Source organism: Armigeres subalbatus, chromosome 3 (assembly GCF_024139115.2).
Source record: "Armigeres subalbatus isolate Guangzhou_Male chromosome 3, GZ_Asu_2, whole genome shotgun sequence".
NCBI lineage: Eukaryota > Metazoa > Arthropoda > Insecta > Diptera > Culicidae > Armigeres > Armigeres subalbatus.
This window is the reverse complement of record NC_085141.1, coordinates 112959023-112982149: the sequence shown is the minus strand read 5'-3', so window position 1 is coordinate 112982149 and position 23127 is coordinate 112959023. Positions and strand designations below refer to the sequence as shown.

Below are 23127 nucleotides of genomic sequence, written 5' to 3'. Positions count from 1 at the left end.
GCGCGATCCATTTCGATCGGGTTTCCACTAGAGATGTCGTAAATAGAGATGTCGTAAAATCCCGATTAATCGATTAGTTACTAATCGATTACTCTTGATTCTTATCGATTATTGAATCGATTAATCATTGTATAGTAATCAATTCAAAATTAATCGATTATCACAACGATGAATCGATTAATCGAAATAATCAATTAATTTTCGACATCCTTATGATGTCGTAAAATTGTGATTAATCGATTAGTAACTAATCGATTACTCACGATTTATCTCGATTATTGAATCGATTAATCGTTGGGTAATAATCGATTCAAAATTAATCGATTATCACAACGATGAATCGATTAATCGAAGTAATCGATTAATTTGCGACATCTCTAGTTTCCACAGACAACGGACCGTTTGGAGAATAATGAATTCTAAGAATCCAATGAAACTTTCTCGCAAGATTCTGAATTTGGTTATGAGATGTTGTTTATCTAAGATGCGTATTGTTGCGAGGAATGACAACAGAAATTTGACTCAAGACGAAGTTTCTTCATATTACCAAACATAATCTCTTGGCATCTGTCTGTCCAAGCGACGTTCACTAATTGGTAGTTGCTGTATGTGGATAGTTTTCACAAAGGTGGCGTCTTTATTGATTTTATACAAAAGAAAAATGATCCGACTATCCGAAATAAACTTTATTCAAAGTTCAAAACTCAATCGTAAATAGCGAATTTGATTGCGCGTCGGAGGTAGATGATGTAGTGAATTTTAATGAATGGGATCACTAACAGCAACCAAGCTACCACGCCAAACCCAATGCCACCGAAACAGTCCATTTTCGCAATTAACTCTTCCTTTTCGTAAAATGTTGGTCCTGAGAAGAACCAATTTTCTTTTTCCAATTCCCGTTCCAATAACTAACTGCATCCAATCGCTTGTGCAAATTTGCAGCATTGCCACACTGCCACCCACTTCGTGCTGCTGTGTCCGCTTCGCTGCATCGAATGTCGAACCGCCTTCTGTGGAATCTCGATCCAAATGGCTCGCGCGCGCTGAACAGCAGCTTTCTTGTATTTAATAAATTAAACCGCGCGCGCGAGCCATTTCGATCGGGTTTCCACAGACAACGGACCGTTCGGACAATTATGAATTCTAAGAATCAAATGAAACTTTCTCGAAAGATTCTGAATTTGGTTATGAGATGTTGTTTATCTAAGATGCGTATTGTTGCGAGGAATGACAACAGAAATTTGACTCAAGACGAAGTTTCTTCATATTACCAAACATTATCTCTTGACATCTGTCTGTCCAAGCGACGTTCACTAATGGGTAGTTGCTGTATGTAGATAGTTTTCACAAAGGTGGCGTCTTCATGGATTTTATACAAAAGAAAGTTGATCCGAAATAAACTTTCTTCAAAGTTCAAAACTCAATCGTAAATAGCGAATTTGATAGCGCGTCGGAGGGAGATGATGTAGAAAATTTTAATGGATGGGATCACTAACAGCAACCAAGCTACCACGCCAAACCCGATGCCACCGAAACAGTCCATTTTCGCAATTAACTCTTCCTTTTCGTAAAATGTTGATCCTGAGAAGAACCAATTTTCTTTTCCCAATGTTTCTTTCCAACTAACTGACACCACAATTTATAATCAATTTTCAGCATCGGCACTGGCGGTGCGGGATCGTCACAGTGCTATTTTTATGGTCAACCTTTTCTTCATATGAAATTCTGGTTCGTTGAGGTTGAATGATCTGCAGCAACACATCGAGCACCACCACCAATGCGATGGATTTTCTTTGAAAATGTTATTAGCGTCTCCGTGATGCTGTGTTCTCTGCGTCTGCTATGCGTAAAATCTTGTTCAAACTGAGGATTAGATCCAAACCCGCAAGTGATTGATTTTTGATGTCTGTGCTAGTGATGCATGTACGTGATTGGTTAGTTTACCTATTTCTAAACTTTTTATCAATTATCGATAATAAATAGTCAAAAATCAGTATTTTCAAATAAATACAAAGAAGCGTTGACTCATCCTTGATCGAATGGTCCAAAAAAATTGAAAATCCATCGAGAAACGGCTTAGATATTAAAGTTTAAAGTCTATCATATTTTCGTGACGGTCCCAGATTTTCGCAATCGTAAAGTGTACCCCAATATAGAAAACACAGACGTAGTCCTACGTCAAAAAAGCTCATTAACACAACTGAGTCTATCTCGGTTCTTTCCCTCTCTCTTAAGTTTGGTCTTTACTGTTAGGGCAAATTGGTAAGAAAAGTTATATTTGTCCATACAGTGAAGGATTCAAATGTGGCCGAATAACCATTTGAAAATATAATTCAAAACATTGCCATAGCACAATGAACAATTAATTTGTGATTCGGTATCTCAATAATTACTCTCGTCACGCAATACGACTGCCATCAGATATGCTACACAAAATATACAGCACAACATTGCTTATCATTTTTAGGCACCGTGATCCGGGGTAAAATTGATCAGCATGCTGAAGCTACTTGCATCCACTTGGATTTCAATGTAAGGAAATCCTACCACGCTAATCAACTTGATCCTTATTTGCAATGCATACTCTCATTAGGGATCAACAAGTGTAGTGCATCGTTTTGGATCATTTCGTTCTTCTTAATTTTTATGGTAAGCTTTGAATGCGCTACAAATGCATTGCTAAATTTTAATTCACTTTTATCGAAAATGTTGATATGCGCCCTAAAATTAACCCCTAGAAATGTACCGAATTTTAAAAAAATTTAAAACCTTTTTCAACAAATCCGAAGAGATTATGATTGTATTTATTTTATTGTTTATTTTCCTTCAAGCTTAACTCACCGGAAGGACGCTCGGTAATTTTTATTTCAATTACTAGGAGACCCAACGAACTTTGTTTCGCCTAAAATTGATTTATTGTCTGATTAGTTATGAAGAAATTGCTCGTTCATTTGTATGGGAGCCCACCTTTCCAAAGAGGGGAGGGCTTTCGAACCATCTTAAGAACCTTTCTCGGCCTCAAAAACCTCTGCATACAAATTTTCACGCCGATTGTTTCTGTAATTTCCGAGTCTATAAGACAGACAGAAATTCATTTTTATGTATATAGATATAAGATAGGGGGAAAGACGGCTTTGGCAGGTTTTGTTCTATTATTGTCAGGGGGGTTTTTGTCGACCAAATTTTATAAAATTTGGCCACAATATTCTTTGATATGCAAAGAATGTTTAGGCCAAATTTGAGCATAGTCAGTCATAAAAAAACCCCTGCCAATAATAGAACAAAACCTGCCAAAGCCGTCATTCCCCCTATATAGATTATCAACTAGCTAATGTGATAGGGAAATGTTTCCCATAGCGTATGGTAAAAGCAGTTTGATAAAAGTGACTTTTTATCTCAGCTTATTCATAAATTATCAAAATATACGCATTTTTGTTACTTTTAGATAATCAGGTAGATAAAAATATTATAAACTACAACCATTTTACGGTACACACAAATAAAACTCCCCACAAGAATGCAACTCATGATCACATACCCGCCGCAAGCAACATTCACCGTATTGATGCATAACTCGGCAAGACCGCTGCTTCCTTCCCAACCAATCTCACCGCCTATGCATGATCATATCTACTAAATCGCATCTTTCCCACACCCACCACCCAACCTTGCTACGATTCAAGATCGCAATCGCTGCAATAATCTTCATCCGCGGAGCACTACCGCACAGCACTGTCCCATAGCGTCGCGATGCCAAGAAGCGAGTCTTTCATACAGGGCTAGCAGTGATTTACTTCGTATCAGTAGGTCTTTCATAGGCTAGTTATCAGAAGTTCCATCGATCACATTATTTCATATCCAATGCCTTCGTTTGGATTTTTATCGAGCGTTGCGTTGAAACTCGCTCAATATTCATAGAGGGATGTATCATTTTAAAAAGTTATAAAATACTTAAACAGATTTTCATCTTAAAATAGTGAAGATACATGACAATATTGAATTTTTTACGAAAAGGAAGGATCACGATCTTAGTACTTCACTGGGTTCACCCCAAAAAAAAGTCTACACCAAACTCCTCTCGACTTTGAAGCTCGTTGATAACGAATGTGAATGATGAAATAACGTTATGTTTGTGCCCTTTCTGGTTTGCAGTTTGTCTTTTCTAATGAACGGGAAAGACACCAGAACTGCTAGGTGCAATAATTTGGTTCTCCAATGAATACTTGTTATATCTACATACTCTATAGTTATTATCATTTGCCTAGAAACCCTCTACCAACCCTGCGCATATGTAATCTTCACAAACTCAGAGCAATAAACCATGCTTGATGATGGCTGATAATTCGTCATCATCATGGTGCGTTGATTCCAAGACCTTCTCCGATTTTCCGCCTACCCACAATGGGAGTGCTTCATTGAAAAAAATTCGGATGTATTTACCTATTGAATAATTGATTTTTCTTTCAAAAGAAAAAGTCATGCCATCCATATTTTCGTTATGAGTTAACAAAAACCAAGGCGAATTGATGACTTTGGCAGAAGGGGTTCTAAAAATGAGTGACGAAAAAAATAATGTCAAGTACCTTATGAAATTTTTTTACAAAATTTGGCTGATAGGATTTTCTACTTGTAATAGTATACGATGCCTATTTACAATCTGTTTCAATTTTCCAATACCTATCGCACTGTACAGAAAAGTACGTACTTAGATTCATTTTCCCATAGCTTCACTTTAAATTACACGCATTTTCCGCTTTATTCGTTCCTCCGGTAATGATCACGCAATCTCCACCCGCGCCTCCGCCATTTGAAAGGCAGACAAAAAAGATAAAATGATTGAGCAAAATTTGTTCTTGTTTGGAATGCTTTGCAGTGGGTAGCTAGCTACCAACCTATCAGCCGGTGTCTTTGATGAGAGGTAGACACTCAAGCCAGCCAGCAGCGCGTTAGATGGATTTCGACGAAGTTTATCATCCCGCTACTGATGATGGCTATGCTGCTGTACGGAGGCGGGGGCATCCAGGGGCATGACATTAAATGAATGGAAGCATGATGCAGTTTCGAAACTAATTAATTTCTCATTTAGCTCCAAGAGCTCAGTACTAATTGAATTTGGCTCCACCATCCGTGCTAACTATGATCCGGGTTCACTCGTTTAACAGCCCTCATTACGATCGATGGAGCACGTCATTTTCTACGAGGAATAGTGAAATGATTAATTCCTGGAAGCTCTAAATGGAGAAAAAGGGTATTTTCGCTATTAACAATTCAAGCATGATGTTCACTAAGAATAGATAGGTATATCTTTTATTCAGTAAAGTGATGGCAATGGCTGAATTCGTTTTATTATTGCATGGTCAAACTTTATAAAATCCGACCAATTTTTAACAAGCAAATTTTAATTCAATAGTTAGTTACAGCAAACTGAACAAAGTCTTCAAATAGACAAAAATCACACAAATAGGCAATAGGGTTCTGCTTCAGCTATATTTATTTATTTCTCACACTAAGGGCGGAGTGGAATGTGGATCAAATCCATTCAACTCAGTCCATGGCTGAACGTCGCCACTCGCCAGCCACGCAGTCTGCGGATGGTCCGCAAATCGCCTTCCACCTGATCGATGTTTTCGAAAACTGTATGAGATTTCATACAGAATCCTGTTGGGCCTTCCAATTGAACCATTTTGGGTTTTTAAACACAATCGTTATGGGATTTTGTTCAGAACTCTATAAGGTTTCCGAACGGTATCATTTTCGAATTCAAAGCGGATCCTTTTAGGCTTCTGAACGGGATTTCTTTTGAGTTCCAAACAGAGTCCTTTTAGAATTTCAAACGAAAAGATTCCTTTAGGAAGCCCAAAAATATTACATTCAGAAGCCCTAAATAAATCTATTCGGAAGCCCAACATAATTTCGTTGGAAAGCCTAAAGGTGTCCATTCGTACGGATTTCCATACAGATTTATGTGAACATCCTGAATTCCTGATGTAATCCTTCTGGGTTCACTAACCTAATCTCTCCGAACTTCTGATCGAAATTATTTTGGAATTTTGAAATTTATCACTCTGAGCTTCTCAAAGATATCCTTCTGAATTTCCAAACGTAATTCTGTTGGGATTCTGAACAAAATCATACTAGAATACCGAACGGAATACTTTTAGGCTTTCGAACGGAATCATTTAGGACTTAAAGTAATACATTTGGACTTTCGATTGGAGCGTTCTGAGCTTCTGATTGGAATCTTTTTCTGCTTCTGGGGATTCCGATTAGAATACTTAGGTGATCTCCTACAGATGGTCTAGAAGAATTTAGTTCGGAAGCGAAAAATGAATCGATTGGAAAACCCAAGAGTTCCTTCTGACATCTAAAAAGAGCTCCGTTCAGATAACCAAACAATCGTACGTAAACTTAAAACCAGTCCTTTCTCTTGGTTTCCGAAAGCAATCATTTGAAAGGAATTCTATTATATATCTGAACGAAATTCTGTTGACCTTCCAAAAAGAAATTGTTAGGCTTCCGAGCGAAATTATTTTGGACTTTACTTTCAAACAGACGGTGACAAATAGACTTTCGAAAGGAATACTTTTGGATTTCCGAGTGGAGCAATCTGAATGGATTTTTTTTTGGTTTCTGTACAAGAAATACCAAATCTTTATCCTGGACGAGCTCGGTGGTCTAGCGGTCACTGCTTCTGCCTTATAAGCAGGAGGTCGTGGGTTCAATTCCAGGCTCGTCCCTTTTCTACTTTGAATTTCTATCTTAGTTCTTTATGTGTTTCACGTTCTACCAAAACGGTTCCTACTGTTATAACCTTCCACACAATCCCAAAACCTCCCGTGGCACCTATGAGAGGTCGTAGAGTTCTCTGCATCTTAAGTAGGTGTCCAACTAATCATCCTTCCCCTTCCTCAGCATTCGCAAGGACGTGGCCAGGACAAATCTCGACTGTTGGAGAGTGCATTGCTTCCATCTAAGAGGTAGTAATTAGTCCCAAATCATTATCTGTGGTAACGGAGGAAAGTGATGCTACTCTCGTACAATAGTCTTGGTTTGTACCACCTACGAATTTGTGCGAATTGCTCAATGCTAATGCTAATGCTAATGCTAAGAAATACCAAATCTTTATCCTTTTGTGATTCCGAAGCCTAAAATGATTCCGTTCAGCCAAAAGGACTTTGTTCGAAAGCTTAAAAGTTATTGTTTCAAAAGCCCAAAAAGAGTTACGTTCGGAAGCCCAAAAAAGTTCGAAAAACCAAAGATTCTCCGTTTGAAAACCCAAAAGACGTCCGTTCCATTCTTTCGGTTTCCAAACGGAATTGTTCCTTATGTGCCTCTCTTCCAAATCGTTTTATATTTTCAATTTATGTGAATATGTTAATGTAGAATCATACATATTGATAAAAACATTATTTAGAGCTTTTAATGTAATATATTCACTTGTCATAAGACGAGATAGTACTATTCCATTTAACTCCAACCTTTTGATTGTAACTTTACAGTTACTTCAATAATACGTATTTCGACCTCAACAGTAAGACCGTCATCAGTATCTCGTACTTGATTCGAATAAGTCTTACAGCAACATTTTGAACCTCGATATTCAACGTTGTCAAAAATGCATGGGTTTTGAATAATTCTCTAATTCCTGTACCTCATAAACTCCATACAGACCTTTTTCTGAGATTGATACAGACTTATTAAAACTGTATCTGGCATCCCTCAACAGCTCCGTTTTCACCCTTCTTAATCTTGAAGACCCATTTACAAGTTATTGGTTTCCTGCCTTTGGGCAACTCTGTCAAGGTCCATGTTTTATTCTGTTCATGAGACCGCATCTCTTCCTGAACTGCCGTTTTCCATAGATTCCAGTCTGCACGCTTGCTCATCTCTGCTAGTGAGTCCGGATAGTTCTCTACGTAGTTTACAGCACTCAAAGCCCAAAGCAGCATAGTTCATCTCGTAGTCTTTCTGTCATAAAGGTAGATCATGTTTCCGACTTCTTGCTGCGATGACAGGAATATTCTGTTGCTCGGTCTGTGGATTGACCCCTGTTCCACAGTACTGATTGACCCTCACATTCATCAGAACTGACACTGTCGTTGCCAACGCACTCTTAAAAGTCGTCAGCTGTCTCATGCAGTTCAGATAGGCCTTCTTACTTCTTTTCTTCATCTAATTCACTGTTAAACTTTTCCACATATCTTATACGAAGCATATCTTCATTTTTCGGGCGCATTTTAACGTTGCTCTGCCATTCCGCGTTCTTCTGGTTTCACCAACAATAACATCTCTGGCCGCAACAATTATTGCACGTTTCGGATCCCAAAACCTGTAGCCGTTGCAGTAATATCCAAGAAAAACTTCTCTCTACGTTTTCTTATCCAGCTTCTTTCGATGTTCTTTTGGTAAATGGCAGTATGCAAAACTTCCCCAGACCCTCATCATCGAAACATCAGGCTTTCTTCCTTCCCATAGCTCATAAGGGGTCTTACCATCAATGATCGCACTTGCTGGGCTCCTGTTTATCGAATACGCCGCTGTCTCCACAGCTTCACACAAAAGATATTTTAGTTGCTAGATAAAGATTGTCGCTGTCGTCGCTGTCCGGAACATCTTTTTTTTTCCAATTTCGTTTATTTGGTAGGCTCAGGCGTGTATAACACTTTACGGAGCCACGTTTCTTTGAGATATGTACAATCGACATAATCTTATTATTAAATTAGTAAGAGAGGGAAATAAGCCAACGTACTCGTGGTGACTCGAGGTTAGGTTTACAATGTTTAAGGATGGACGGGGATTAGGATTCGGGAATCAGGGAATCATCATAATCAAGGAGCTCAAGGAGCTTTCAGCAGCTCATCCGGTCATTTGGCGTCGGGGACGATGTGGTGTGTCGTCGTGCTCGAAGAATGGTTCGAATGGGAGCATCTTCCGGACGGCCAGAGCTACGGCGCTCTACGGGACAGACAGACAGAGACAAAACAAAAAAAAACTTTGAAGAAAAGAAAAAAAAACAAAAGTATTAGACTTTTATGTCAGAGGAACAAAGAAAACTATAAATGGCTTGCATATAGACCACATCACGATCCCCCAAAACACCTCTTATCTCCTGGAAGGGTTGTTTACCTCGGGCCACTAGGGTATCCAATAATTGCTCTCTGGAGACGTCGTTTTCCGAGCAGAACCAAACTACGTGATCGATGTCATCATAACCGGCTCCGCACCTACATAAGTTGCTATCGACAAGGTTTATTCTGTACACATGTGCGTTTAGTGAATAGTGATTAGACATAAGTCTCGACATCACGCGAATGAAGCCTCGACTTAAGTCCTCACCTCTGAACCACGCTCGTCCAGAAACTTTTGGAACTATAGAAAATAGCCACCGTCCAAGTTCGTTGTGTGTCCAATTTCTTTGCCAACTTTGAAGAGTACTCTGACGGACTAATGGGAAAAACTCGTTGCTCGAGAATTGTCTATCATAAACCTCACCTTCCTGTGCGCCCACCTTTGCCAGCGAGTCTGCCTTCTCATTGCCGTAGATTGAGCAGTGAGAAGGGACCCAAACAAAGGTAATCTTGAATGATCTTTCGACCAAAACACGCATCTGCTCTCTTATGTTTGTAAGAAAGTAAGATGCGTGCTTAACAGGTTTCATCGACCGGAGTGCCTCGATAGAACTAAGACTATCCGAGAAGATGAAATAATGGTCTACGGGCTGATTGGAAATTATCCCCAAAGCGAAGTTAATTGCTGCCAGCTCAGCAACATAAACCGAACACGGTTCCTGAAGTTTTCGGAAGGTGGTTGAAGTTACATTGAAACCCCCAAACCCGTTGAACCGTTAATGCGAGAACCATCAGTGAAATATCTGTTGTTGCAATTGACATGTTCATATTTTTCAGAAAAAATGGAGGGAATTGAAAGATTTCGAAGATGATCTGGTATTCCTTGAATAGCGTGTTTCATGGACAGATCGTATTCAATTGAGAAACTGTCATTGGTGAAGTCAACTCGAGGGGGAGTATAACATGGAAGACAAAGATCTGACGATATGTAGTTGAGATAAACTCTTAAGAATCTTGACCGATGAACCAGTTCAAGCATATTATCGAAGTTGTGTAAGACAAGTGTGTTACTTGTTCCACATTTGATTAGTATTCTTAATGAGAGCTCCCAGTAACGGTGCTTTAAAGGAGTGACTCCAGCAAGCACCTCCAGGCTCATGTTATGCGTTGAATGCATACAGCCAAGGGCAATACGCAAACAACGATATTGAATTCGTTCCAATTTGATAAGGTGGCAATCAGCTGCTGAGAGGAAGCAGAAGGAGCCGTACTCTAAAACAGAGAGAATAGTCGTTCTATAGAGTTTGATGAGGTCTTCCGGGTGAGCACCCCACCATGTTCCGGAGATAGAACGTAGAAAATGGATCCTTTTCCGGAATTTCTCTATCAAATACTCAATATGAAGTCTCCAGGTGCATTTAGAATCAAACACGACCCCAAGGTATTTAGAAGATAAAGATTGGTTGATGTCATCATTCAACAGCTTTAGTTTCAGTTGAGCAGGGTACCGCTTCTTAGTAAACACAACCAACTGAGTTTTTTGCGGTGAAAACTCTATCCCCAAATGTCTGGCCCAAACAGTCAGATTATCTAGGGTACTTTGCAATGGTCCTTGCAAGACAGCTGCACTTGGACCTCTTAGAGAGACCACGGCATCATCTGCAAGTTGTCTGAGCGTGCATTGTCCTTCCAAACAATTGTCAATATCTTTAACATAGAAATTATAAAGCAAGGGACTTAAACATGATCCTTGGGGAAGGCCCATGTAGCTATTTCTGGAAGTTGTAAGAGTGCCGAGTGTGAAATTCATTTGTTTTTCTGACAAGAAATTGTTCAAAATAACGGGTAATCCACTACTGTGCAGATTGTCTGACAGTACTTCTATGGAAACTGAATCAAAAGCGCCCTTAATATCCAAGAATACTGAAGCCAATTGTTCCTTGTGCGCAAAGGCCAGCTGAATATCTGAAGAGAGCAACACTAGACAATCGTTTGTTCTTTTACCTTTTCGAAAACCAAACTGAGTATTTGACAGTAATGCATTTTGCTCGACCCAATGGTCGACTCTTGAAAGGATCATTTTTTCCAATAACTTTCTCATGCATGATAGCATGGCAATCGGTCGGTATGAATTGTGATTAGACGCTGGTTTCCCAGGCTTTTGAATAGCTATTCTTTGACCTGTCGCCATTCAGGTGGCACAATGTTGTACTCCATGAAACAGTTGTACAGGTCAAGTAATCGTCTTTTTGCGATATCTGGGAGGTTTTTAAGAAGATTGAATTTGATGTTATCGCATCCCGGAGCAGAGTTATTCGATGAAAGAAGAGACATAGAAAGTTCCAGCATTGTGAATGGTCCACCCAAAGAACCGGGATCATTGACTGATTCTCGAAATAGCGGTTCTGCTGGTACGGAATCTGGGCAGACCTTTTTTGCGAAGTTGAATATCCATCGATTGGAGTATTCTTCACTCTCGTTGGTGGAAATGCGGTTCCGCATATTGCGGGCCGTTTTCCAAAGTGTTGTCATTGAGGTTTCTCGTGATAGTCCCTCGACAAAACGTCGCCAGTAGCTACGTTTTTTTGCCTTGAGAAGATTTTTGAGCTTTCTGTCAAGCCTCAAATACTCTTCAAAAAGCTCGGACCTTCCGTGTTTACGGAAGGCCTTGAAGGCATCTGATTTCTCAGAATACAACTTAGTACATTCATCATCCCATCCAGGAGTGGCTGGTCTTCTTATGACAGATGAACTTGGAACGCGTCGTTTCTGAGCTTCCAGTGCGCTTTTATGAATCAATTCGGTCAGGAATCGATACTTATCCAGTGGCGGAAGAATATCAGTTGATTCAATACCAATTTTACCGCCGATGCAAATTTTTGCCAGTCAATGTTCTTCGTGAGATCGAAAGGAACATTAACTGGCTCAGATTCTTGATAGCCAATTTTAATGGTGGTGGCTATCGGCATATGGTCACTACCGTGGGGATCTTGGATAACCTTCCACGTGCAATCTAACGATAGTGAATTAGAACATAAAGACAGATCAATACGGCTTTGTTGACCATTTGGTCCTATTCGAGTTACTTCACCAGTGTTCAAAATATTCAAATTGAAATCGTCACACAAATCATAGAAAATAGGCGCTCTATAATCGTCATACGTTTCGCCCCATCCAATACCATGTGCGTTCATATCACCCAATATCAATACTGGAGATGATAGAAGGGAGACTGCGCTCCAAAAATGTCGACGATTAATAGAGGCATTTGGAGGAATGTACACTGAAGCTATGCAAAGATCTTTATTCTTCACATTTACTTGGCATGCGACGATTTCTAAGCCGGGAACAGTCGGAATGGGAATTCTGTAGAAGGAGTAGCATTTTTGATCCCCAAAAGAACGCCACCATAATGATCATCCCGATCTTGGCGAATAATGTTAAAATCGTGGAAGTTGATTTCATCTTCAGAAGAAAGCCATGTTTCACAGAGAGCAAATACATCACAATCGGAATTGCGAATCAAAAACTTGAACACGTCCAATTTATTTTTAGACTATGACAGTTCCACTGCAGCACAGTGATTGTATCTTGTATGGCCGTATTATCCATCGAAAGATACAATTTCTGCAAGAAGGGCCATGAAACAGTCAATTGCTTCAGATAACTTTCTACTGTTGGAATAAAGAGGTCAATGATTGGCCTCAATGAATCCGGAATATTGAAAAGATTCAAAAAGCGGTCCACGAGGTCCTTAAAGGATATCAATCCTCGCTTGGACGAGATTCTCTTTTCGGTAGTGCGAGTAGCATTTTCCTTTTCATTGATAATCCTAGCCGGATGTTTCTTAGGAACATCGGTTTTAGGCAATGGCGGGAATGTCTTAGAGCAGCAGGGATCTGCAGTGAAGACTGATTGCTTCGGGATTTTAAATAATCCCCCATTACCTTCAGATTTTGCCAAGCCTTTATGGATGACTTTTGTTTTCTTTCGGCGCGATCCCGGGGAAGACGGTTTGCTTCCTCTTTTCGGGCGCGTGTACCTCGAAGAATCATCCATGTCGGCTGCGTCAGAGTCCGATTCATCAATGGAGATGGAATCATAATAGTCACTTACTTGAACGGCAGCTGAAAAAGCAGTCTTTGCGGTGGCAGTGGCGGATGTGTCTTGCGCTTTAACCATTTCCGCATAAGACTGCTTGGAGCGCTGTACCAACGAGCGCTTCACTTTTTGGGTGCGTCGTTTGTACACCGGGCAATCTTGCAAACCATGGGCAGGATCCAAACCACAATAAGCACATTTTGTGGCTTGTTGCTGGCAGGTATCCTCCCGATGTCTTTGGAAACATTTACCACAAAGTGGTTTGTTTTCACAAAACTCGGCAGTGTGACCTAATTGTTTGCAGTTGGTACAATTAAATACCCTTGGTATAAACAAACGCACCGGAAACAACATATTCTCGATATCTACATATTTTGGGAGCATCGAACCGGCGAACGTCACCCGAAGCGAGCCTGACTTAGCATATACCTTTTTACCATCTACTGTGGTTGCTGAATGCAATTCCTTGCAGTCCAGGATATCCACGGTAGATTGCAGGGCATTCTTTAAGCGACCTTTCCCTGCAAGCACATCCTTGCAAGTTAAGCTCGCTGCGTTGATCACACCTTCTATTTCGACCTCCCGCGAGGGGACATAAACTAAATATTCAATGTTGTACGCCCTGTCGCCAGCAATTTCATTCGCCACCTGGTATGTAGGTGCGGTGATGCGTAGCTTGTTTCTGTTGATTTGATTGAATTCAAGCTTCGTAAAACGACGCGTCAAGTCTCGTTTGATGCCGAGAAAATCTAGGCTTTTCGCTTTCTGCCGAAAGTAAACAACCCAAGGGCCAGGTGAAGATGCCTGATAAAACCGTGTGCGAACCTCTTTTGGTGGCTCACCACCTCCCATAGTCTCTGCTTCCATTCTCACCCCGAGAGGTGGAAGGACAATTCTGTCTTATACTAACTTAAAACTATTAGCAAATCAAAAAAAAAAATAATAAGAAAAAAAAAACTAATTCAATTGATTTCAATCAGTCCCGCTCCAAAAGGGAGAACAATAAAACAAAATCTGCCACTTATCTGTGCTGCTGCTGTAGGTAGCAGCAGAAACAATAGCCTGCTTTACTGGCGTCGCCAGAAGCAGCTACTTCGCTCGCCGACAGTGATCGCCTTGGATCCGTAGGTAGGCACCACACAATAGACTCGCACTACCGAACAACACCCGCGATGAGACACAGCACACACGTCTGGCTCGTTCGAACTATCGGCACGGAATGACCGGAACATCTTTTGCTGGCGAGGATAGGGGAGCTAAATGTCAAAGAAGGAAAATCCATACGATTTGACAGGTATGTACCACACATGTTTCGGACAGCAGAACAAAGGGAACCGAAGCGACAATCTTTATCTAGTAACTAAAATATCTTTTCTTCACACCAAAACATGTTGTCCACTGCTGCGCTGAACTGCGTCGAACTGGCCTTTTCTTCCAATGTGTGGTTCATCCGCTCAGAAACACCATTTTGTTCAGGTGTGTATGGGATAGTACACTACATCTTGACACCATTTTGCTCGCAGAACATATCGAATTCGACACTTCGATATTCACCGCCGTTGTCGCACACCGAACTTGGCAGAAGCCATTGCTTCGTATCGTTTGAAATGTCCGAAAACTTCATTTTTTGAGTACAATCGTAAAAAGGCCCCAGTCATCGATAAAGCTTACGTAATACCGACTTCCATCATGACCAACTGGTGTCAGGTGTCACATATCTACGCCACTGTGTACAACTTCCAAAACACGCGAAGCGCATTTTTCCGTACGCACACCGAAAAGCTTCCTTGTTTGCTTCGCATCAACACGAGGCTCACAAATCGTTTCGAATTTGTCATTATACGTACATTTATCCAAGCCTTTCACCATACTTTTCACAATAATTTTCTCGAAATTTTTCTCGCTTAGATGGCTATATCGCTGATACCATAGTTCATGACATTTTAAAAATTTTCCACAGGTTTACGTTCTTCGGATAAAAATCCATCTCGTACTGGAAACCGTGCCGTTTACCACGGGCAAGCACTTCCGAATCCTGAACAATCTTTACGCCACCGTTTTCAAACACTACTTTCATGTCGGTCATTTCGACTTTTCGAATCGAAAAAAGATTTCATCGAAGGTCAGGTGCATACAACACATCTTCCGTTTCACGCCGTTTGTTTCCAATTGTCGCAATCACCTTTATTGTCCCCGAATATTTCGCGGTCACGTATTTTCCATTCAACGCCACTGCTATGTGGGTCAATTTCTTGAGCGGCACTAACTTTTCGAATAGGTTTCGATTGTTTGCCATGTGCTACGTGGCACCTGAATCATCATACCAGTGTAGCCTGCCGTCATCATTTTGACTACCATCAATACTCTTTTCCGTCACATTCGCACTACTTTTGCCTTTGTATTCTTTCTTCACCTTCTTCTCTGGGCAGTCAATTGCCTTATGCCCAAATTTATGACAAACAAAGCACGTAATCTTCTTCACATTTCCAGAAAAAGCAGCTAACTCACGTCTCGTGGTTACCATTGCCACACCTGATCCTTTACACTTCTAAACCAACATTTAAAAAGGGGTAACGGCCAAAAAATATTTCTTATTATTATTCGTCCACATATAAAGCTATATATGTAGACGAAGAATCAGAAGGAATATATTTTGGCTGTTACGCCCTTTTCAAATATTGTTTTAGATTTGACAAATTCAAGCGTCAATTTGTCTTCCGGCATTGTCTCGAGCACAATGACCACTGTCGTGAGCTTTGGCTTCAAGGTCAGTAGCAAATGACAGAAGTCTTCTATTACTGCTCACGTGGCCCGATACTCACGCACTATTCGATCAAATGGCAAAAATGATCTTGGAGACGGCCACCCTCGTGGCGAAACATCAACAACTTTTCTTGAGGTGAAGCCGGATCGCAATACTGCAAAGCGAGCCAAATCGCCCTTGAAGTCGCTTTATCCTGCACGTACTCCAGCATGCTGTCACGTATCCGAGAAATTAAAACCGATTTACATCGCCGCTCCTTCCGCCGCTTTTCCACCAGTTTTTCCTTAGCTTAGCGAGTAGCGCCGGTATCTTCTTGTTTCACTTTCAGTTCTTCCACTTCCGCGATTTCGTTTTGAATACATTCTAGCAGCTCGTGCTCCTCGAGCACAACTTGAATCCAAACTTTCCAAGTGGCGAAGTTCAAATAATCGAACAACGGAACGCGTACGACTTCCGATTCGGCTTCCATTACTGAAACACAATTCCACCGCTCGCGCTAACTGGGCACATAACCTGATAAGATATGGTGATTCGGACGGAAATAAAACAAGCGACACTTTAGAGCTAAAGGCAAAACATGTGGGCTGTGCAAATTCCCGATACTAAATTTGTCACTTATTGCGGATCTTTCAAAATTTTCCATTTAGCGAATTCCGCAAAGTTCTTCCGCAGTTGTTATCACCACGTACTTACGATTTCCTGCCATGACGCATCTCCGAATTTGTCTGTTGATATCTTTATCGGAGGTCACCAGTGAGCCCAAGTACACGAATTCTTCAACCACCTCGGCTTCAACGCGTATTGTACACAGTCGAGAGTTTTGAGCGCAGGTCAATTCTGCCACGCTTCTCTTTGAAAGCTGGCACCGATCCGTACGGTAGTAACCACTGCCCGGTGCAGATTTCTACCAACTCTGTCCTTCCCGTGGACACCAAAGGTGCCGATGGAAATATAGTGAAGCGGATTTGGAGGAGTACAAGCACGCTATGTTGTCTTCCTGCGTGGACCAACCTCCCTCGTCGCTTACCGTGTTCATCGGCACGATTCTAGTCCCCGCCCAAACAGCTATCCCCTAATCCAGTGGCCGTCCCGGCCGTCGAACACTTAGGGCGAAGCCAGAGTAAACGCGACGTGCGATGCGACGCGACGCGACAGTGCAATTTGACAGCCTGTTGATAATGATTGTTATTCTGTTACGTGAGTCGCGTCGCGTCGCATCGCACGTCGCGTCTACTCTACGGGAGGATTTCATCAACCCGTCCTAGACCTCCGTCAAACTTTGGAGGCGGGTGAATGCAATTAGTGGTAAATCGAGGGCAGCTCTCATCCACCTCGAACTGGACAAACGGCCAAATTCTAACCCTGCACAAGCTGCCAATGCTCTCGGTGACTATTTCACCCTCCTGGTAGCAGTCTCCCAGTACACAGTTGAATTCCAGAAGCCCACCTCTACTCGAGGTCTACATCCCAGCAATACCCTTATTTTCCCGGACTCCCCGGCTGCCTGCTGAACCAGCCTCAGCAGGCGAGTTGGCCCATGCGCTTGTCAAGTGCGACGGGAACTCATCCAGACCGGATGATTTAGGTGTCCCATGATAAAACGGCTCCCTCCGGCCGCGAAAGTCCTTTTTCTTAAGCTCGTCAACAAGATTTGGGAAAACCGCACGTTCCCGGACGAGTGGAGGAAAAGTATCGTTGTACCCATCCGAAAAGCAGCGTGGCTAGCCGCGATGTATGTAAGTAGAGGCCAATCTCCCTGTCCTCGGGTGCGTCCAAAACCGTCAAGAGGATGGTCAATAAGCGACTCAGGAAGAAACGGGAAGCTGGTCGAAGCTTTGGCTACCGCCAACACGTTTTTCGCCCATGCTATGACACCAGCACATACTTTTCCAACCTGGACAGCGTGCTCCAAGAATTATTATCATTTATTCAGACTAAGGCCGAAGTGGTCTGTGCGGTATATAAGAGTTTTCTCCATTCGGCTCGGTCCATGGCTACACGTCCCCTATCACGCAGTCTACGGAGGGTCCGCAAGTCATCTTCCACCTGATCGATCCACCTTGCCCGCTGCGCACCTCGCCTTCTTGTGCCCGTCGGATCGTTGTCGAGAACCAATTTCACCGGGTTACTGTCCGACATTCTGGCTACGTGAACGGCCCACTGCAGTCGTCCGATTTTGCGCGGTGTGAACGATGCATGGTTGCTTGCTCCAAGAAGCGTATCAGAAACAAGTCAAGCATATTGATCTTGTGTCACTCGATATCGCCAAGGCCTTTAGCCAAACCTGGACCTCGTTGGTTTATATAAAATTACAAGACTGGGGTATCACAGACAACATGGTTGCTTTCGTAAAAAACTTCCACACCCAACGATCGTTCCAAGTGCTCATTGGGGGTACAGCATCGGACGAGTACCCTGAAGAAACTGGCGTCTCCCAAGGGTCGGTCCTAGCGGTGACGCTTTTTGACGAACCTCAACGACACACTCTCTCAGCTCAATATTGTTTCCGCCGAAGCAGCCGCCGTTTTTGCCGCAGCCATCCATCCGGCAAATAAGCATTCGCGGACTCCGCAAGTGTAATCTACGCCCTTCAAAGTAAGACTCCTATTTAAACACCCCTAGTTCCAGGGAATCCTTTCAGGTACGATCCCCGGTACCACCTTCGCCTGGATCCCCGGCCGCTGCGGCATTAGAGGAAATACCGAAGCCGATGCCCTGGCCAGTGTCAGATACGAGGGACTACTTTACACCCGCTCCGTCCCGCTGGCCAACGTTAAGAAATGGACGAAGAGCGTCGTCGGCCAGGACTGGGCTCGGACTTGGATCAATAGCAGAGGACTCTTATTGATGAAAGTCAAAGGATCCATCAGCTCCTGGAATGATCCAGCTACTCAAAAAGCACAGCAGGTTATGTCGAGGAGATCTCTGTGAAACCGAAAACAGCGTAGAGCACTTTATCTGCAGATGTCCCAAGTACGACCACCCCCGAAATCTACTAAGGGATACTGGCAGATGATGGAGCAGCCATTTTTTGCATCTTGAAGGATGCGAGATTGTTTTACGAAGTTTAGTTTTAAAAAGGCAAATAAAACTATATTAATTGAACCACATTTTTTTTAGATCTATAGATCATAATGGTAAAATTTATGGATCATATCACCATGACCAAAATTATGAACCATATTGCTGCCCTGGCCCTTCTTAGTCGTGCGGTAAGACGCGCGGCTACAAAGCATGCTGAGGGTGGCTGGGTTCGATTCCCGGTGCCGGTCTAGGCAATTTTCGGATTGGAAATGGTCTCGATTGATATACGATATACGAATGCAAAAATGGTAACTTGGCTTAGAAACCTCGCAGTTAATAACTTTGGAAGTGCTTAATGAACACTAAGCTGCTCTGTCCCAGTGTGGGGATGTAATGCCAATAAGAAGAAGAAGAAGATTACTTAAATTATGGTTCATCAAAACGCAAACAACAAAAAATGCGCAAATTCAATGTTTTTGGATCAAAATATATTTTTTTTATGGATCATTTGTCATACGTTCATGAGAAATTATCAGAAATGTTATTGTTTATCGGAACATATTTTCTTATTAATTGCAAAATTTTAGCTTAGTTTTGGATATTGAAATTATTCTTTATGGGGATTCCCGAACTATTTTATGATGACATTTTACGAAACAATCACGCATCGGCGAAACAATCATGTACGGACACGCACGCATCGGCATTGGTCGGTTCGTTCTCTTCAACCTTGGTGTATGTTCGGAAACGGAGGGACCGGAGGGTTTTAATTGGATACGAAACGGAAGTGATCTTTTATCGGTTTGTTGGGTTGAATTAACTGAAAACAAAGAATATTATGGTAGTCGGTCTTTAAGTTACGGCTAGGTATCAAAACCTATTTAACAACATTTAAATTTCAATCATTTGTATGTCGAACTAGTTGGGTGTTCTAATAGATTTGACCTCAAAATCACTCAAACCTAATAGTATTTCACGTCCATAGTTCGTACAGCCAATCATGAGACTGTCTCTTGTAGTTTTTCAGCAGCATCTTCTTCTTTTTCTTCATTGACTCTACATCTCAACTGGAACTTGGCCTGTCAACTATTCTAATAGCATTTCCTCAGTTATTGAATTAAAAGCTTTTCTATGCCCGCCATTGCATGAGTATTTATCTTGTGCGCAGGGCCAGATTTAAACGGAAGGGGGCCCGGGGCCGACAGCTTGTGGGGGCCCCAAAATGTACAAAAAACGGTTAGTTTAGATACATAATATTTGCGGGGGGCCGGGGCCACGCCCCCCCCGTTAAATCCGGCCCTGCTTGTGCGGCAAGTACAGTGGATACACTATGCCCCGCCGTGATCATACTCTCCGCTTCCATTTAAATTCTTATCGAAAGATTCTCACAGAAAAAAAGATTCTTATTGAAAGATTCCCACAGAAAAAAAGATAATTTCACGCATTATTAACTTTACTGGTCGTTTAATTGTCGAGTGGATGCGTTGGATTTCCAACCATGATATGGAGAAAAAGAATGAATTAACTTTCGTTCCATCATTAATCATTTTTTTTCCTTTCTTCCATTCCAGGTCCTGACGAACCTACGGGTGCACAGATCCCATCCATGTTCCTCAACTACATCGGCAGCGATATCGATTGGAAGTTCAACACCGAACCGGAGCAGTATGGTTGTCTTGGTTCGCCAGAACAGCGTTGCTACTGGCCCCGCGGAAAGGTCCTCGGTGGAACATCGGTCATGAACGGTATGATGTACATTCGTGGTAACCAGGTCGATTACGATGACTGGGAAGCTTTGGGCAACCCCGGATGGAGGTGGAAGGATGTCCTGCCGTACTTCATGAAATCGGAAGACAACCAGCAGATGTCTGAAGTCGACAACAAGTTCCACACCACCGGAGGAATGCTTCCAGTGTCCAAGTTCCCCTACAACCCACCATTCTCGCATGCTGTTCTGAAGGGAGGCGAAGAGCTGGGGTATACCGTACAGGACTTGAATGGTGCCAACTCTACTGGATTCATGATTGCCCAAACCACGAGCAAAAATGGAATCCGTTACAGCGCATCTCGAGCTTTCCTACGGCCAGCTGTCAACCGACCCAACCTGCACATTCTGCTGAACACTACCGTTACGAAAGTTTTGGTTCATCCAACCTCGAAAACAGCTCATGGTGTCGAAATCATCGATGAAGACGGTCACATGCGTAAGATTCTCGTGAAGAAAGAAGTCATTGTCAGTGGAGGGGCTGTGAACTCACCGCAAGTCCTTTTACTTAGCGGCATCGGACCTAAGGCTCATCTTGAGCAGGTCGGAGTTCGGCCAATCCACGACCTACCCGGAGTTGGGCAAAACCTACACAATCACGTGGCTTATTTCATCAACTTCTACATCAATGACTCCAACACGGCCCCTCTCAACTGGGCTACCGCCATGGAATATCTACTGTTCAGGGATGGGCTCATGTCCGGAACAGGTGTCAGTGCCGTTACGGCCAAAATCAGTACCAAGTACGCCGAACGGCCCGATGACCCGGATCTGCAGTTCTACTTCGGTGGTTTCCTTGCCGACTGTGCCAAGACCGGTCAAGTGGGTGAACTCTTAAGTAACGATTCTCGTTCGATTCAAATCTTCCCAGCCGTTTTGCACCCGAAGAGTCGCGGATACATCGAACTCAAGACGAGCAATCCTCTGGACCATCCAAAGATTGTCGTCAACTATCTGAAAGAAGAACAGGACGTCAAGGTTCTGGTCGAGGGTATCAAGTTTGCGATTCGGCTGGCCGATACCGATGCTTTACAAGCGTATGGAATGCAACTGGATAGGACAACGATCAAGGCATGTCAAAGCTTCGACTTCGGATCACAGGTGCGTAGTCAGTGAACTGTTAACAAATTTTCGTTCGAAACCTTAATTTACTCGTATTTTTTAGGAATACTGGGAGTGCGCCGTTCGACAGAATACCGGTGCTGAGAACCACCAGGCCGGATCGTGCAAGATGGGACCCCTTCGGGATCCGATGTCTGTCGTCGATCACGAACTGCGCGTGCATGGCGTACGGAATCTGCGGGTGGTCGATGCTTCGGTGATGCCAAAGGTTACGTCCGGCAATACCAATGCTCCGGTTATCATGATTGCCGAAAAGGGAGCCCATCTGATCCGTAGGGCGTGGGGAGCTCGTTAATGAACTCGCAGAAGCAACCGACGGCAGAGCGCGGAGATAGCATTTAGGACTCAAAATTGACAACGTTTGCTGACATGACAGTTCGGTGGTTTTGCAGAAAGCTTTCCCAGTTGCTAAAATATGTTCAACGAACTGAGCGTTCTCTACCTCTTGGTGCTATGTAGGGGCAAAAATAAATGCGCCTACCGGATACAGAGCATTGTCTCTGCAATGTGCATAAGAAGAGGAAAGTTCGAGAACGATGCTTTAAGTTATAAATCATCACCCATAAGATATAGCTATAGGGGATTGGTTCGATTTCTCCTTGGTTGAGAAAAAGAATTCAGTTACATCACATTGCCTAATGTTTAAAAAATATTAAAATGGTTACATCAGTCCAGTAATTATTATTGAATACAAATGTTCTTGTTCAACACAATTCAAGGTATTATTGTCAATACCATTGTGCGAAACTTTTATTCACTTTCGAAAATACAGGATTCAATCATCATTAGCATCGAGTATAAAATTCATTAATCCAGTGTATCGAATCACGTAGGAATTCATTTTCATGTAAATTATAATAATTTTATCTTTACAAATATAAATAAAACATGTGTTTTAGTTGAACATCATATCACATCTGAGTCGACATTAATAGCACTTATTAGACAATATTAGTCATGTTCCGCAAACATTTCGTTTCGGAGAAAATAGTTTAATAGTAACGCATAGACTTTGAGAACAATCAAATACATAGCGTCACTATACTTAAGTCTTTGTGCCGTTTGTTATGATAATATACGTACGAATTTTCAGAGGAAACATACATATGAGAAAAACTGCGAAAATTCTTATAAAACAACTAGAATACACCACTCGAAACATAAACAACACTCAGGGGAAGTTCAAGTAATTCATAATATTCATTTGGCTAGTTAGCATACTTCCGGAGTAGCGCGTATTTCCGATGAAATGGGCAACTTCGGCGGGAATGGCATTTTTGGTG

The 23127-nt window shown here is 42.2% G+C and overlaps 1 protein-coding gene across 1 annotated transcript in view; it reads left to right on the top strand.

Moving 5' to 3' along the window:
* The window catches only part of LOC134225622 (glucose dehydrogenase [FAD, quinone]), a 184552-nt gene extending 161792 nt beyond the window's left edge, over nt 1-22760 (top strand). The window contains exons 5-6 of the mRNA XM_062705834.1: nt 20529-21823; nt 21888-22760. Of these exons, the coding sequence (XP_062561818.1) occupies nt 20529-21823; nt 21888-22139 (1547 nt within the window). The 3' untranslated portion in view covers nt 22140-22760. The remainder of the gene's footprint in view (nt 1-20528; nt 21824-21887) is intronic.
* The last annotated feature ends 367 nt before the right edge of the window (nt 22761-23127 follow it).